Genomic DNA, 15,054 nt, shown 5'->3' on the forward strand with positions numbered 1-15,054 from the left:
AGAAATGCTAACAACCCAAAAGTGCAGCATGGAATCCACACAACTTATATGCTCTTATCATTCCTCGACTAGATAAGCACACAGCAAAAGAAGTCCCAAACGAACATCAAGATGAAACGTACAGTATATTTAAGTTCGGACGAGACTTCCCGCAAAATCCGAATGAAATTTCATTTCATGTCCACCTTCAGAATCCAGATACAAGGTTCGCAAGGACCGATGAAACTTTAAATGCAACGTTAATCGGAACCTTAAAAAATGGTTTGAAAAGGGGCTCGGAGTAGGGATGGGCGAATTATATAATTTGGGGGTCGGTTATATAATTTCATATTATCATGCTTTTTGAGGCATATAAAATATTATGCCAAGCTTATGCACGTGTTTTTTGGGTCAATAAAACCATCAGGATGAATGAAAGTGGGTCGTTTTTGGAAAAAGTTTTTGATAGGTTCTAATTTTCAATTTAGTGTATAATTAGACCCAAAAGTCAGGTGCTAATCATGTGATTTCTATACTAACTATTTTCTTTTCAAAATAGCTTCAAAATAGCCTTTTATAGGATTTTTATAGGGTTTTATAGGATTTTGTGATTAGTCATATATATAATGCGATTTGACTAATATTATATATTATATTGATGTGACGAATATGCGATATTATATATCATCAAATCGCCCAACCCTAGCTCGGAGTAACCTTAAATGGAACGAGCTTTAAATGAAACTTTAAATACGAGTTGATATCCGAATGAGATTTGTACAGTGATGGAAAGGAATTTTCGGACGAAATGGTGAGAAAAAGTTTGATAGGCTACGAAGTGTAGAAACGAACGCGTCGTCCTTAAGATACCTTGATTGAAGGATGTGTGTATATGTGTAAGTTTGACCGAGAGTTGTGAAGCTTCAAGTGCGATATGCGACAAGAGAAGCGATACAAAAGAATGGTGAGATGAAAGGGGTCTTCGTAGAAAATGTACACTTGTATGATAAGATAACAAAGCATCGTGCAGCACACCAACTTCACAGATCAAGACCAATTTATCTTAGCAAAATTTTAGCATTAACATAGCATCATTAAGTTATACAACGTCTCCCCAAATAAACTAGGTGCCGTCAAAATCCATCCACCTAATTAAACCCCAAGAAATCTGTAGTACAAGTAACATCCAACGCGGTCTCATTAACATTAAGACAATAAGCCTTATCTACACCTTTAGGACTCAAGACGTTGATGTCACTTGCGACGATATTGTTGCAAACTGACTCGCTCGAACAAGCAAATGTACCAATCTGTGGTTGGTATTTGGTGCTAGTTTTTCCGGTGAAGTTTCTGAAAATGATATCGGTGATGGTGAGAGGAGAGGGGAATTCGAGACAGAGGGTTAGGTTCTTTTGACCGTAGCATTGGTCGACCTCGATGGCGTAATCAACGTTATCGATGTACATTGTGTCGTAAGTGATGTTGTGTACTCTGCCAGATCCTCCGCCTCCTGTGAGTGTGTTAGTTGTGTAATTGGCAGGTGAGCGTAGGGGAATATTCTTACCTTGGAGATCACCACTGAGTGCTGATGCGGTGTTTGGCCAAACCTTGATACGTGCACCGTTGCTGGCGTTGTGCAATGAGGTGTTGTAGACGTATACGTTTTCGACGATATCAAATTCTCCGGGATATTGACCGAGGGATCCAACGGAGATTCCGTGAGAACCATTGCAGAAAAGGTTTTGAACTAAGATGTTTGTGCTGTTGGGCTTGAAAGACACACAATCTAGAATTTGATTAGCAAGGTTTCAAAGTCCGGAAGGAAGGGTACTTACCATCTCCATTGTTGATGACAGAGTTCTGGATAACAATATTATCACTTCTGTATGTGTCCCATCCATCAGTGTTCTTTGCAGGGTTTTTGCTCGAGCTTCCTCCGGCAATGTTGATATTATTGTATACGACATTGCTTGAATTTGCAATGAAGTTGTAGTACTCTGGTGAATAACGTAGAACCAAATCGCTCAAGATAGAGTCCTTGAGTCCATCAATTCCGACAAGGACTGGTCTGAGTGTGTAGATGTCTTTGGCGTAAAGATCGTACCAGACTTGGCCATTTCCATTGAGGGTACCACCACCATACATAAAGACATCCTCTCCTCCAAGCTTGAAGAATGAGGTCACGTTTTGGAAGACGAACGGGAAGGCATTGGCTTGCCAATAATCTGTATCGTCCGAGAAGAGGATTTCACCCTGAATGTCTGCAATATTCATTAGTAAAAGAAAAACGCGTTGATTGGCGTAGTATTGGAAATTGCATACCGAGATCAATGTGCTTAAGGAAAGTCCAGTCCATTGCTGTGCCAACCAAGTACGTCACACCTTTACTGAAAATTACATGACCACCGTTGTTACACTCGTTAAGTGCGCTCATGATGGCAGGAGAGTCATCTGTTCCATTGCCGGAACTCTTGACATAGCATGTCTTAGTTCTGGCTGGCGGAGAAGGTGCAGGCGTCTGTGGAGTCTTGGGATGGCATTGCACGTTTGGCCTTGATGATGATGATGATGCGTGCTTTGGCTGACCTCTACGAGTGAGCGCTTGATCCAATGAAGCGTCTTGCAATGCAGGGTTTGCAACTGCAACTGCAACTGCAGCGGAAGCAATTGAAAGAACGGAGCTCAATTGAAAATGCATCTTGAAGTACGAAACCGATATTTCAGTTGCCCAAGTGATTGAAGAAGTAGCTTGGCAGTTTCCATAGCTATGCTCGGGGTCTGGTAGGACTTATATACTGCCCTGTCTCCAAATTAAATTGAGCATGAAAAGCCTCCATATTACTTTCAGGGGAATTAGGGAGATTCTATTTCTCCGGACTTGTTCCCTTGACTTGGGTTCGGTGACGAAGACGGTGAGCTCATGATTGGAGCATACGCCTGTCATTTCATCCCATCTTCAAGAAAATATGGAGATAATCTCGTCCCCAGATTATCAAGGGAAAACATGGGGGAATGAAACCCCGCATCAATTTGTAGCCCCATATAAGTTTTAATAAAATGTATTGGTTCATTTTGTTTTTTTCAGGTACAAGAAAGCTTCATCCTTGTTTTGAGCTCTCTTTGCACTTGATTATTGGTGGAACTCAATAACTTCTTCCGACCGGTGAGCTGTACCCTTGCGGAAGATCTATTAGTCAATGCTACCGGCCACGGTCAGTCTCAGAAAGTGTCACTTGTATTTATTAGGGTTCTGGATATTGCTCGGAACTTCGGACGAGATATTCTGAAAGCGACGGGTGGAGATTAAAATCCACAAAGGGACCGAAGCACTGGAGCACTGATCATGCGAAGTATCACGTGACTGTCTGGACATGGTGTATTCCATCTCTGCCTTTTCTCATCATACTTCTCTAGTCCTCGCCATTCAAGAGCTCGCTTTGTTACGTATCACGACTCTACTTAGCTGGTAGCAAGCGTAAAGCAATCGAGAAGATATTGCCGAGCTTACAAAAAGGAAAACAGGCAGCCAGATCTCTTGCAGGCAGAACATTAAGCTTCAGGGGTAGTCCAATGTGAATGTGTCAAATCGTTCAAGTGTTTGCGTTTGACAAATCCTTATCATGCTTTCGGAGGACATACCGTTTATCTCGTTCAAATTCCGGCGCTGAATAGGGGCCTTATCTCGTATCGTTTTTGGAAACAGCATCGCATGTTTTGGGTGGATACAGCGGGTACTGGGATATCTCCGGTATGGTTTGGTGCAGCGATGTTTCATTCTTCTTCAATTCACACTATCTAACGGGTAGATCTAGCGGAATCATCCGGGAAATGCAAGATGTAATGCGATGCAGAGGCGGCTGATATGCCGACATGCTCGTCGATCCCCTATCAATGACCCACCTTTCAGTAGTAAAAAAAAGTATGAAGGGAACTGATCCGAGTCGCCTGTTGATTCGAAAACAAGCTCTTGTCATATTGCGGAAGATAAATGCAGAGCGTCAGAGCAATTTTTCATCATATTGAGGTCTGCGCTCATGATGGGTGCATGCACAGGAAACGAATCCTGATGACAGGATAGAGCAAACAGGTATCCTGTATATTAACGGCTCGGACCTTGATGCCTGTAATGAGCAAGAAAAGAATCCTCAAGGGCTCGGTATTCGCGGGAAGTGTCATGTTTTGTAATCTTCGAAAAACCGTTGTGGCTGCTGCCTCTGCACGCCTCTCTTCTCAACACTCATTATGTGGACTTGGCGCGTTGTTTCTTTCGTCAAAACATTTCTGAATGACATCGAAAGGATTATTCTTCGCCGATAGTCACGATCAATCCCTCTTCCGGCTTCCCGATCGGTCTGAGTGCATGCTGGCAAGAGCGAAACCGGTATCTTGCTCGTGTGGCTTTCAATGATACCTGTCACCACCACCACCAGAAAGGTCGGCACGTTCGTTTGATCGAAAACGGAACTTGATTCAAGACGGGAGGCGTATTGCGGATATTCTGCATGTCGAATGGTGTGTATATGCTCTCGAAGTCGTACTGTAGTTGAGTTCCTAGCCATCGGATGTTGTAACAGAGCTCGTTTTTCAATTCCGTCGAGGGACTCACATAGTAGGACGTGGTCCAGTAGCCCGGTTCCTGGAGCTGAGAATCGAGATGAAGAGCTCTTGATGGAAATGCTGTGCTCGAAGGAGTGTACACGTATTAGCATAGGCTCATGGTAATGGTAAAGATATATCTTGGTAGGTACGCAATATACTACGAAGAAGGATTTCGATGACATTTTCAACATCCTCGAAGCAAGGTGTGGTTACAATATACAGACAGGGACAAGGTCCTTTGAACGCTAACAATGCTAAGGACCGTCTATTGGACTTTTGATAGTGGAGTATGCTGCATGCTTATGAGTTTACTGGATCGAAGGATGGCGCACACTTTCATCCGGCGGGGCCACCGCATAGAATCTAACCAACAAATTTCCCAGGATATCGGTGGGGTGATGCATTTCAACCTCAATTTAATCACGGGAATTCTTGTTGAGAAGTGTGCTTTGAGGCAATCGAACCCTACATCCCCTGCCCTCGAGCGGATCAAAGATGCAGAGAGGCAATACAGATCAATCCTACTTCATACTACAGGGAAAATGATGATATCTAGGCATATAGCCGGCTCAGAATAGCATGGGAACCACTACCCGGAATGAAGACTTCATTTCTCAAGCAAATCACACAACATTTCAAAATTCTGAAGAACACCAAGAATATGACCCATCACAATAATAAACAACTTTGGCATACCCCTACATACAAACGCTCATGATATTTGAAATTTTGCCGCTGATGCCGTTGATCAAAGAAATTACAGATCCTGGACAATTACCCTCCAGACAAGCTATAGCAAATAGACAAGGAACCGCAACATTAGATCCCAGTACATACAATGAACGAACCCCCAGCAATGCAATGTTTTGATAGCAAACGAAATGTGCATCTATTCGATGTATCAAAGCAGATCTGCCACCCTTACAATACACAACAAACACTTTGATACTCTGTCCTCCAACAAATTTTCATGGTTAGTATTGGTTGCTCGCGCACATCGGATGAACTTGCATGAACTGTGGATTTTGACTGTCCATAAAAAGCGGGTCTTGGTCATCGGGAAGCACTCCTTGGCAATCCTCAAATCTGTAGAGATCGTATGCAGGATTGTAGCTTTCCTCTTTGATAACGGGGCTGTAAGTTCCGGAGCTCTCTGGGGCAGGTGTCAGAGGTAGTCGTCGTGGAGATCTTGGAACAGACGTCACATCTGAGGAATGGAATTGGCTACCTGGATATCTTGCCGGTTCAGATCTAGAGGGCGTTGGGAGCATTCGTCTTGAACTTGAATCATCTCTGCCTCTTTGACGTTGTAACTTTCCCTTGCTAGCAGAGTGAAAAGAAGGCTTTCTGATTGCGTTATAATTGTGCCGACCTAGATAGTTTTGACTTGGAGTGCTTTCTGCTTTGGCGTATTTCTTGTTGCCTGTCCCCTTGCGATATCGAGTTGTAGACTGAACTCCATCTCTGATTGCGAAATCTTCCAAAACCCACTCAGTGGACTTTTTCGTTTCCTCTCCAGGAATTTTCCGTTCTGTCTTTTTGAATGCCTGCCATTGAAGATATTAGCCCCAGAATTGCTGAGCATACTTGATCATAGAATCTTACAGCGTTCATTGATAGATTGTGACGAATGCTATTCATCCAACCTTTGGTATCCGAGCTCCCTTTAGTAGTGTTTTCTCTGAACCAACGATAGATTTCTTGTAGAACCATGGAGTGATCTGGGGCACTCATCAATGCTCGATAGATCAATTTTGCGTATGGTTGCTCATCTGCGCCATGACCATCAGCGTCGACATCCATTGCAGTAGGTTCGCGCGAACTGTGTCCATCTTCTTCAGAGCATAAGCTGGAAGGAGATGTAGAGTTGATGGCTTTGTGTGTAGTATCCATCATGATGCAATCGTCAGATCTTTCGCCATGGTCAGCCCTCGATGATACCATAGATCCAAAATTGTCGCGAGTATCAAAAGGATATACCGGTAATGTCATGCCCATATTAGCATAAGGTTGTTGCCAGGTAGTTCGAGGAACATTATCGAAAGCTTTCAAAGAATTTTGTTGTTCAAGACCAGAAAGATCAGCTGGACAATCGTAAGAGTAACCATTCTGGTCATCCGCAAAGACAGAAGTTAATGGCGCTTGATGGGACCAAGATGTTAAGTTTTGAGAGCCCGGCATTTGCGATGTAGTAAGGTTATAGTCATTATTGGGCATAGGAGATGATGTTGAACTAGCCATGAAGTACTGCTCTTGACCCATTCGAGGTAGACCATCAAATGATGGGAATATAGCATCAGCTTGCGAATGTGCTGTTGTTTCAATATTCTCCGAAGCTTGAAAGTCCCAAGGCAAATCGTGATGTTGAGAATTCTGCTGAAAGTGATCGGAATCCATATTGAGGACCATCTGAAAACAATCTACTCAACCTCGCTGCCGATGATGTGTCTATTGAACGAAGTGCTACCCTTAAGATGGATTGCTCTATTGTAAGACGATAGTGTCTGTCTTCTCGGAGAATTCAAAGAATTGGGATAGCAAAGGACTTCGGGTGTAGTTATTCAAAAGAGGAAATCTAGAACGCAAGAAGCAGTGGGAACATTGAAAGCTTTGTGACTATGGGCATAGAGTCCTGAAAAGACAAGGCCATAATGCAGGAGAGCGAATGCCAGCACATGGATGCAAGCCTTTGACGTGTGTGCAAACAGGCTCCCCGGACAGCAACATTCCAAAAACAGTGTGAGCTCTACAATGACCTATTCATAATAGCAATCGCTTGTTGTTCTGCTGTAAATAGGTGGGCTGCAGTTCTGCACATCCAGGTAATACAGAGAGAGAGGAAAACGGGATGCTGCATAACGCTAAAGATTGTGCCAGGAGAGGCATTGTTTGAATTTAAACCTAGAAGAGTATTCTAATGTTTCACCGTCAGCCTCGAGCGGGCACAATCACAAAGAATTGTCTGGTTCAATTGTTCTTGATTCTTATTCTAGAAGGAACACAGAGATGTTTTTGTTTGAAGTAACTGGAATATGTGGAAATCAGCCACCCGTAAAACCGTTTCGACTTACTCAACCAGCAATCTTAACGATACCCACGAACGAAAGCCGAACCGGAGTTTTGTGTCAAGTTTGAAAATGCAACTACTTTGCATTGAGAAAAAGGTCTAGTAAACCTCTAGATTCCATCCCACTACTGCTTTAAACTGTGCCAATAGTACCAAATTATTACTATTAAAGCTATTAAGAAAGGTCATCAGATACACAAAGAATGTTAATAATCTCAATTGTATTTTCCGGTGTTAATGCTTCCATGTATAGATAGTTTTGATGATCTCATTTCATTTTCCCGTGTTAACGCTGCTCTCATGCATCGAATCGTTGCCGTCATGTACGTAGTATTATTTTTGACGGAAGTACAAGGTTCCTTTGTGTGATATAACACACGTGGAAGAAATCTGGGGATGTTTATTTGTGAGCTCAATGATTGCTAAAGAAAAATCTCAACCAAATTGATACTTCCCAAACTCTGGTGCCACAATGAGGCAAGCAGGAAACTCGCGAATCGTGATTACTTTCGGTAGTATATCTGAATGACAAATTAGCTTCAATCAAAAAGTGGGAATATTGTGTTTTATTATGATTGTTACTGACCTTTTTGAATTGAAAGTGTAATTGGAGAATACCCTGGTGAACATGTCAGCAAGGAACAAGCTTCAGAGACAGAAGTAAGGTTTAGAGGTTGTCACTGCATGACGGGTAGACAAGATGCAGAACAACAGAACATTAAAGCCACACACATACCTTGTCAAAAGTACTGCGAAAGCCACGATCTTTCTTCGCAGAATAATCCCATTCTTTATCAACAATACGGAAGGCTATGTCCTCATAAGGAGGTCCCGCTATGAAGCGAAGTAGGCAGGTATCTTCCTCTCCAGCAGGCGCAAATGATTCTCCTCTCTTTCGACCATGTTCCCGAATGATTCGAAATGTTGGCGCCTTCGCTTTGTCTATAAGATCGGGATAGAATATGTTGAATTTGTAACCCTGGACAACTTTTGGAGGGGGATTGTCATGATCGTAATGAGTTTGATTGTATTTGTTCCACTCGTAACCCATTTGAACTCGATTGAAATAACGCGGTTTCCTTGGCCTGTATTTGTCTGCCCATTGAGGAGCCGAAGTTGTTGTAAGACTTTCCTCCGCGGTGAAGATTTCCTCATTCTCATTCACCCCTCTTGCCACCTCTCTATCGTACAATGCTTTTGTAGCTTGTGAGAAATCTTCAGTGACTACGGCGGAAAAGCGCTGTGTACCTGGAGGCGCATTGTTGACAGATATGCTGGGTTTACTGACGGAGCCCGGAATACTCTTCTCTGGACCAAGTGGACGTGAAGGCACGTAACCTAGCTTCAAGACTTTGCGGCGCTCGGCCACGATCTTTTTGAGGAAATCAGATTCGTCAATAATCTCGCCTGATTTGTCTTCAGTCCGTAGTTTGAGTAACGGTTCTGGGTCATGCTTTTCTGAGTAAACAAAGTGAGGCTGACGACGAGATGTTTGCACGGCGATCGAATTCGGTATTTCGGATCCCTCTTCAACCACTGGCGTTGGGCCAGACAATAGCACCTGTAACTTCTTTTGAACACTTTCTGCCTCCTCTTGTTGTTCTTTTCGTAAGGCGTCGAGTCGATTGTCCAGCACAGATTGATACACCTTCTTTAGTTTAGCTTTCGCCTTCCAAATTAATAAACTCTTCAAGAGTTGTTCCCAGTAATCTGTATCTATTGGTTCGTTCGAACGGAGCTTTGCTCTAATCTGTCCCTCCAAACTTTCCAGCTGCTCATATGTTTTGGGTCCTAGTAGTTTGTCCACATCTGCAGCAACGGAGCTTACAGCTCGTTCATTAGGACCGACTGGTTTTAATTTCTGACGGCGCTCATGACAGATAATTTGCATCGTCTTCCAATAATCTTGATTCTTTTTGTTCTTCTCCAAAGTAATGTAAGAATTAATGTCGGTCTCCAGCTCTCCTAGTTGCGCATCATTGAGCCCTTCAAACACACCCTCTGGGTCTACAACATCGAGTTGGACCTCTTCTTCGTCGGCATCAAGGAGATCTTTATCGGAATCGATCACTCGAAGAATGACCGCCAGCCAGTCAATTGGTTTCGCTCTTCCTTCTCTAACCCTAATGTCTGCCTTCTTCTTTGCTTGCTTTAAAACAAAGGTATCCTCTTCTGCTACCCATTTCTTTGATTGTTCGTCTTCGAGACTTTGGTTGTTGCGATAAGGTCTGGAATTGGAGTTGCCTGCCGGTCGTTGTGGTTTTGAAACTCGATTGGCATCGTCGCGACGAGGAGATGTGATATCTCTTGCCCGAGGCGCACGACCTTCCAACATGGCTCTTCGTCCAGGATCCATGGTTCGTGAGAAAACTGTAAGATTTGGTTATTTGGGGAGTAGGGAGTTTGTAAGTTATCGAATCACTTTGAAGGGAAAGAGCTCAATTATGCTTGCTGCCTTAGGTTTTCTCTTTCAATTCAACAACAAGCTTGGACATAATTTTGAAGATGTCACATGATCAGGGACTCTGTAGGGCTTATCTGTGTGCATTAGCGTCTCCCCGCGTGCTCCACTATCACTATCACTGTCTACTTAATTATCAAGCACTTTCCTTCCTTTCCTTCTTCACTCTTCATTGCTTTTGACTCTGGCCATACACATCCTAATGTATTGCATTATCATACAATGTGATAAATATAGGAAGACGAAGGTTTTTCCAAGTCTTACACAGATGTCACTCGTGCATTTGAGGTCCCGCAGATTTCCAGTGCGCCAGTCGGGAAATACACATCAAGAGTAAATAAACCATACTATTCAATCGATCAAAGACTGCTAAAATATATTCCAGACATAATTCGGGAGGAAGGCCGCGCTTGTATTCGGAGTTAATAAACCCCTCACACCCAATATTGATTCACAGAGCTCGAGTCCGTGGCAATAGTTGACGGGAGAATACTCGATTCATGCGTAGTTTCAGTTCGTTCGGAGCAGTGACGTACATTGCATCCATTGCAAATCTTCTAGTGAAGCCAGAAAAGTTTATCAAAGGAGCTTCAAAAACGTCATTTGCTAAGCGACAACTTCCATGATAAATTACTAAAAGCTAATCGATAACACTAAAGTTGATGCCATCCAAGACATGAGTATCAGAGATAATGACACCGAAGACAAGTCCTCATGACAAGATGTGTGAGAGGAAATGCCGTGGTAGTTCATGGTATCAAAAGGGATCGATCCTATGAAACAAGAAGCTACAAATTAGAAGAGCATTCTAGTACTGATCCAAAGTATCTGAAAATGCTTGTGTAGGAAATCTACATCATCATGTAACGAGGCGAGATTAAGATAATAGATATATGATTCCAATCTAAACACTACTCAAATCCAACAACACCACCATTATACAAATAGATATACAAATTTCCCAGTAAAACTCAGAATTAAATCAGGATATCAAATGCAAGCAAATCTCACTATAATTTACAAACCACCCACCAGCTTTCGACATCAACATATGATCTGGCTAGATAGTAATTAACCAATATGCTAAAAAAACCCCCCGCATCAGACCTCTAAACCTCCTTCCCACATCCAGATCCCTCCCGCGCCCTAGACCACACCCTCCATTCTCCCAATAAAATCCCAACTAACACACCCCTGATTCCACGAACCCAAGTCACCTTGCCTATCTTCTCACATCTCCCTCTCCTCTCCTCTCCCCAGAAAAACAGCAGAGAGAGCAAACCCCACAAACGCTAACGAAAGCAGATAACACTCTTTACTTTAACTAACCATCCCCTTACGATATTCCTATGAGTAATATTTCAACATAACTGAACCTATCAGAAATCAGAGATCAGAAATCCAATCTATTTTATTTTCAAAGATCTAATTCGCATGTGAGATATCTACTAGGTAGGTACTATAGGTTAAAGAATAATCTCATTCATCAATCTCATCCTATATACTCACATCATAAAACAAACACAAACAAATACACAAAGTACCTACCTACCTACCTACCTAGGCCCTAGAGAACCAACAACCAAAATCAAGTTTTGTATATATCTTCTTATGCGAAGTACTCATAACCATGAAATTAGCATCATTTCGATATCTGGATATTGAATTGCATTCAGGAGGCGAATTGAGAATGATGAATTCTACTCCCTCGTGCTCCTTGATTTACGCGAGTTGTGATTTATTTTGTCATATGCAAGTATGTATGTATGTATCCCCAAATATGCTTTGATGAAATGAATCCCGTGTCCGCAATACCGTGGTTGCCATACTTGATACATCATTCACGACAAGATTTTCAGATGTTTTGGAAATAGTAGTCATTCTTGCGATGATGAAGTAGTATGTATGTTTTGCAAAATTAAAATCTTTCGGTATAATACACTGCACCCACAATCCTCCCGCAAATCATCAATCTTTCCATCATCTATCATCTATCATGTTGAATCCCCAAATTTCTCTCCATCACAAACTAGTCCTCCAACGGCGGGAATTTTCTCGCAAAATGACTGGGACATTCATAGCCACCTGGATTGTTATCCAGATACTTTTGATGATACGCCTCCGCATCCCACCACTCTCCCGCCTTCAGAATTTCTGTGACTACTCCTCCCTTCCACCATTTCTCATTGACTTGCTTAGTAATTTCCCGCGCTTCTTTCTCTTGTTCTTCATTGTGGTAGAAGATTCCAGATCGATATTGAGAGCCCCTGTCTGGACCTTGTTGATTTGAAGTTGTAGGATCGTGCATGCGGTAGAAATAGGTTATCAATTGGCGGTATGTGATTTGTGCAGGATCGTAGTGGATTTGAAGGGCTTCCGCGTCTAAATTGGGTATTAGTATTGATTACTTCAGAAGAAGACAAATACGAGAGGAAGATATAACATACGTCCAGTAGAACCGGAACACACGGCTCTGTAACTAGGGTTCTCGGTATCGCCTCCAATGTATCCAACACGCGCGTCGTACAAGCCCTTTCCGCTAAACTCTTTGCGATACATGTGTTCGACACCCCAGAAACAACCTGCGGCAATGGTACATTTTTGCGCGGTTTCAGGGACGGATACTTGTGATGCGGCGGGGGTAACGGAGAAGGAGGAGGAGGATGTAAAGGGCCGGATGAGACGGTTGAGGAAATTGGGCATGGCTGCCATTATTGTGAGGAATATGAGGAGGAGGAAAAGTTTGAAAGAGATAGGTTGGGAAGGCAGATTGTAGAATTTGAGATTATCAAAGATCTCTAATATTGGGTTGGAGGACTTTATTCGGATTCAGTGGTATGGTTGTTTTTGTAAATAATGTACTGTAGGTATGCGCAAAGACAATTGAGGATATAAGTATCAATATAAACAAATCTGAAGTGGCAATTGTATCAAGTCGTCATGGTCAATGGAGGGGTTGAACAATAAGAAAAAGCTGGCCCAAGCTTCCACGAATCTGACAAATCATGACTTTGTCCAATAGGAGAGCATGAAAAGTTCAATTGATTCCACATGCTGAGAGCTGTGCAAGCACGCAATTATTCCAAATCTTGTGGCAACTTTCCTGTTATGGTTGACCGCCATAGGATTCTGATTTCAAAGTGACTCCAGCTGTAAATATAAATCAAAATATCTGTGAGATCTGACTGAACATGGGAATTGCGATCACGAGACCCGGTAACCTCAAATGAGGAATTAAAAATACCTGAAAGAGCGCAAAGCTTTACAATCTCTAACAGACTAGGACTACCAGGTAAGGATGAAAGCTCAAAGGAGCTCTTCGCATCTCTAGCCACATACGTCAAGATATTGTACCACCAAACTAAAGATGATCGATGCGCACTTTGAGGTGTGAACACCACGTTTCGCTCTCGGGAACCTACACATCGTTTCGAAGAAGGAGAAGGAGAAGTTTCTAATTCCATGCCTCAACTCAAGTCTTACAGATGCGCCACAATGCCGAATTCCAAATGCCAAATGCCAAATGCCTCACTCCGATCTCGCTATGGTGGTTATACCTCTCTTGACTCCACTCAAGCAGTAGCTTTCCGCTTGGTCCACTGGTGGTCATTTTTCTTCATGCCGTGAAACAATGCTACTGTAGTCAGAATGAAAATTAGAGTTCATGGAAGAGATATCGAAGTAGATGAAACGAAGCGATAGGTTGGAGTCCCGCACGCAGGTTCGCGGAAACGGATGTTAATGTGAATGAGATAATAATCTCCATCATATCAGGGACGGTCCGAATCGAACTTCCCTTGTGAGTTCCTGCAGATCTCCTTTAATATCTTTTTATTTTTGACAAGGTGTAGGAGACCAATTAGGATACAAACTGTTCGCTTGACGAGAGCTCGGGAGTGCTTGAAACATTTCTTTTCGTGTGGAAGAGGTTTTTACCTACCTAGTATGTATGTACGTGCCTGGCTGCTTGAGACATGATAGACGGGGATTTTCTGTAGATAACGTTGATTGCAAAAGGAAAAAGGAAAAAGGAAAAAGATACTCTGTGGATTTACACGACTAAAGTTCCCCTTTTCCGAAAATCGGGAGACTGCTGAATGGGGGCGAAATGAATGAGGGATGAACGTTACATACATATCGCGGCGCATGCGAACATGATCTTAAAGTAGTATCACATCAAAACGGTTCTTGTGATTGATATCCGATGATATAAGGAGATGATGGAGGAAAAAGTCTATTTCTGATGTTACACCCATCAAGCACCTTTTCGGTTGAAGATACATCCGTAATAAAAATAGGTGATTTGATGCAGCATGGATTATTCAAAGGTCGTCGTCTCCTCCGAAGCACCTATTAGCGATTATAAGTATCATGTAATCTTACCTAACTAGTATCACACCTCTCTGATCTATTTTGCCTGATATATGCATAGAAAGTTCCTTGGAAAAATGAATGTATTTGGTCTCATCTGGTAGGATTCTATGGATTCCCGGTAGCATGCCTCGGCAGGAGTAATGGTACATATGTAAGGCTGAAGAACCACTGACTTTAAGCTTCTAGAAGATGATACTTTGAGGAATGCATGGTAAGCGATTCAGGCTTACAACTTACACAAGCCATGGATACCTAGGTTGGCTTACGTAGAGACCCCTGAATGCATTTCTTGGATATTCTCACCGCGAGATGGATTTTAAAGTTATAAAGTAATAAGATGATGAGATTGTGGATGATGAGAAAACAACAGAGCTGAAGATTGGCTGACGGATGGTGAGAATAAAGAAAAGGGAAAGGGTATCTACGTATGTCTGAGTGGGCAAATGATTCATGAAGGAAGAGTTTTTATACGAAGAGGCGAAGAAGCGAAGAGGCGAAGATTGTATGTGTGTATGACCTACGATACTCCCTTGGTAGATACTAAACTCATAAGTACTTGAGTACTAGGTATCTA

General features: G+C 42.5%; 4 protein-coding genes across 4 annotated transcripts; all 4 read right to left on the bottom strand.

The window, feature by feature from the left end:
• Positions 1–1,127: 1,127 nt before the first annotated feature.
• On the bottom strand, positions 1,128–2,677 carry EAF02_003039 (uncharacterized protein; the record flags this gene model as incomplete). The annotated part of the gene is made up of 4 exons (XM_038899087.1): positions 1,128–1,489; positions 1,544–1,765; positions 1,815–2,240; positions 2,302–2,677. The coding sequence occupies 4 exons, from the start codon at positions 2,675–2,677 to the stop codon at positions 1,128–1,130; spliced, it is 1,386 nt and encodes a 461-aa protein (XP_038761375.1).
• Positions 2,678–5,552: 2,875 nt separating this feature from the next.
• On the bottom strand, positions 5,553–6,987 carry EAF02_003040 (uncharacterized protein; the record flags this gene model as incomplete). The annotated part of the gene is made up of 2 exons (XM_038899088.1): positions 5,553–6,125; positions 6,184–6,987. The coding sequence occupies 2 exons, from the start codon at positions 6,985–6,987 to the stop codon at positions 5,553–5,555; spliced, it is 1,377 nt and encodes a 458-aa protein (XP_038761376.1).
• Positions 6,988–8,148: 1,161 nt separating this feature from the next.
• On the bottom strand, positions 8,149–10,001 carry EAF02_003041 (uncharacterized protein; the record flags this gene model as incomplete). Its single annotated transcript, XM_038899089.1, has 3 exons — positions 8,149–8,166; positions 8,232–8,264; positions 8,382–10,001. 3 exons carry the CDS (start codon positions 9,999–10,001, stop codon positions 8,149–8,151), a joined length of 1,671 nt encoding a protein of 556 aa, XP_038761377.1.
• A 1,914-nt stretch (positions 10,002–11,915) lies between these two features.
• EAF02_003042 (uncharacterized protein) lies at positions 11,916–14,468 on the bottom strand. Its single transcript, XM_038899090.1, has 3 exons — positions 14,047–14,468; positions 12,554–13,913; positions 11,916–12,488 (listed from the first exon to the last, which is right to left on the bottom strand). The coding sequence occupies exons 2-3, from the start codon at positions 12,816–12,818 to the stop codon at positions 12,136–12,138; spliced, it is 618 nt and encodes a 205-aa protein (XP_038761378.1). The 5' UTR covers positions 12,819–13,913; positions 14,047–14,468; the 3' UTR covers positions 11,916–12,135.
• Positions 14,469–15,054: the final 586 nt, after the last annotated feature.

Source organism: Botrytis sinoallii (genome assembly GCF_014898435.1).
Source record: "Botrytis sinoallii strain Bc 23 chromosome Unknown BSIN_004, whole genome shotgun sequence".
NCBI classification, from domain to species: domain Eukaryota; kingdom Fungi; phylum Ascomycota; class Leotiomycetes; order Helotiales; family Sclerotiniaceae; genus Botrytis; species Botrytis sinoallii.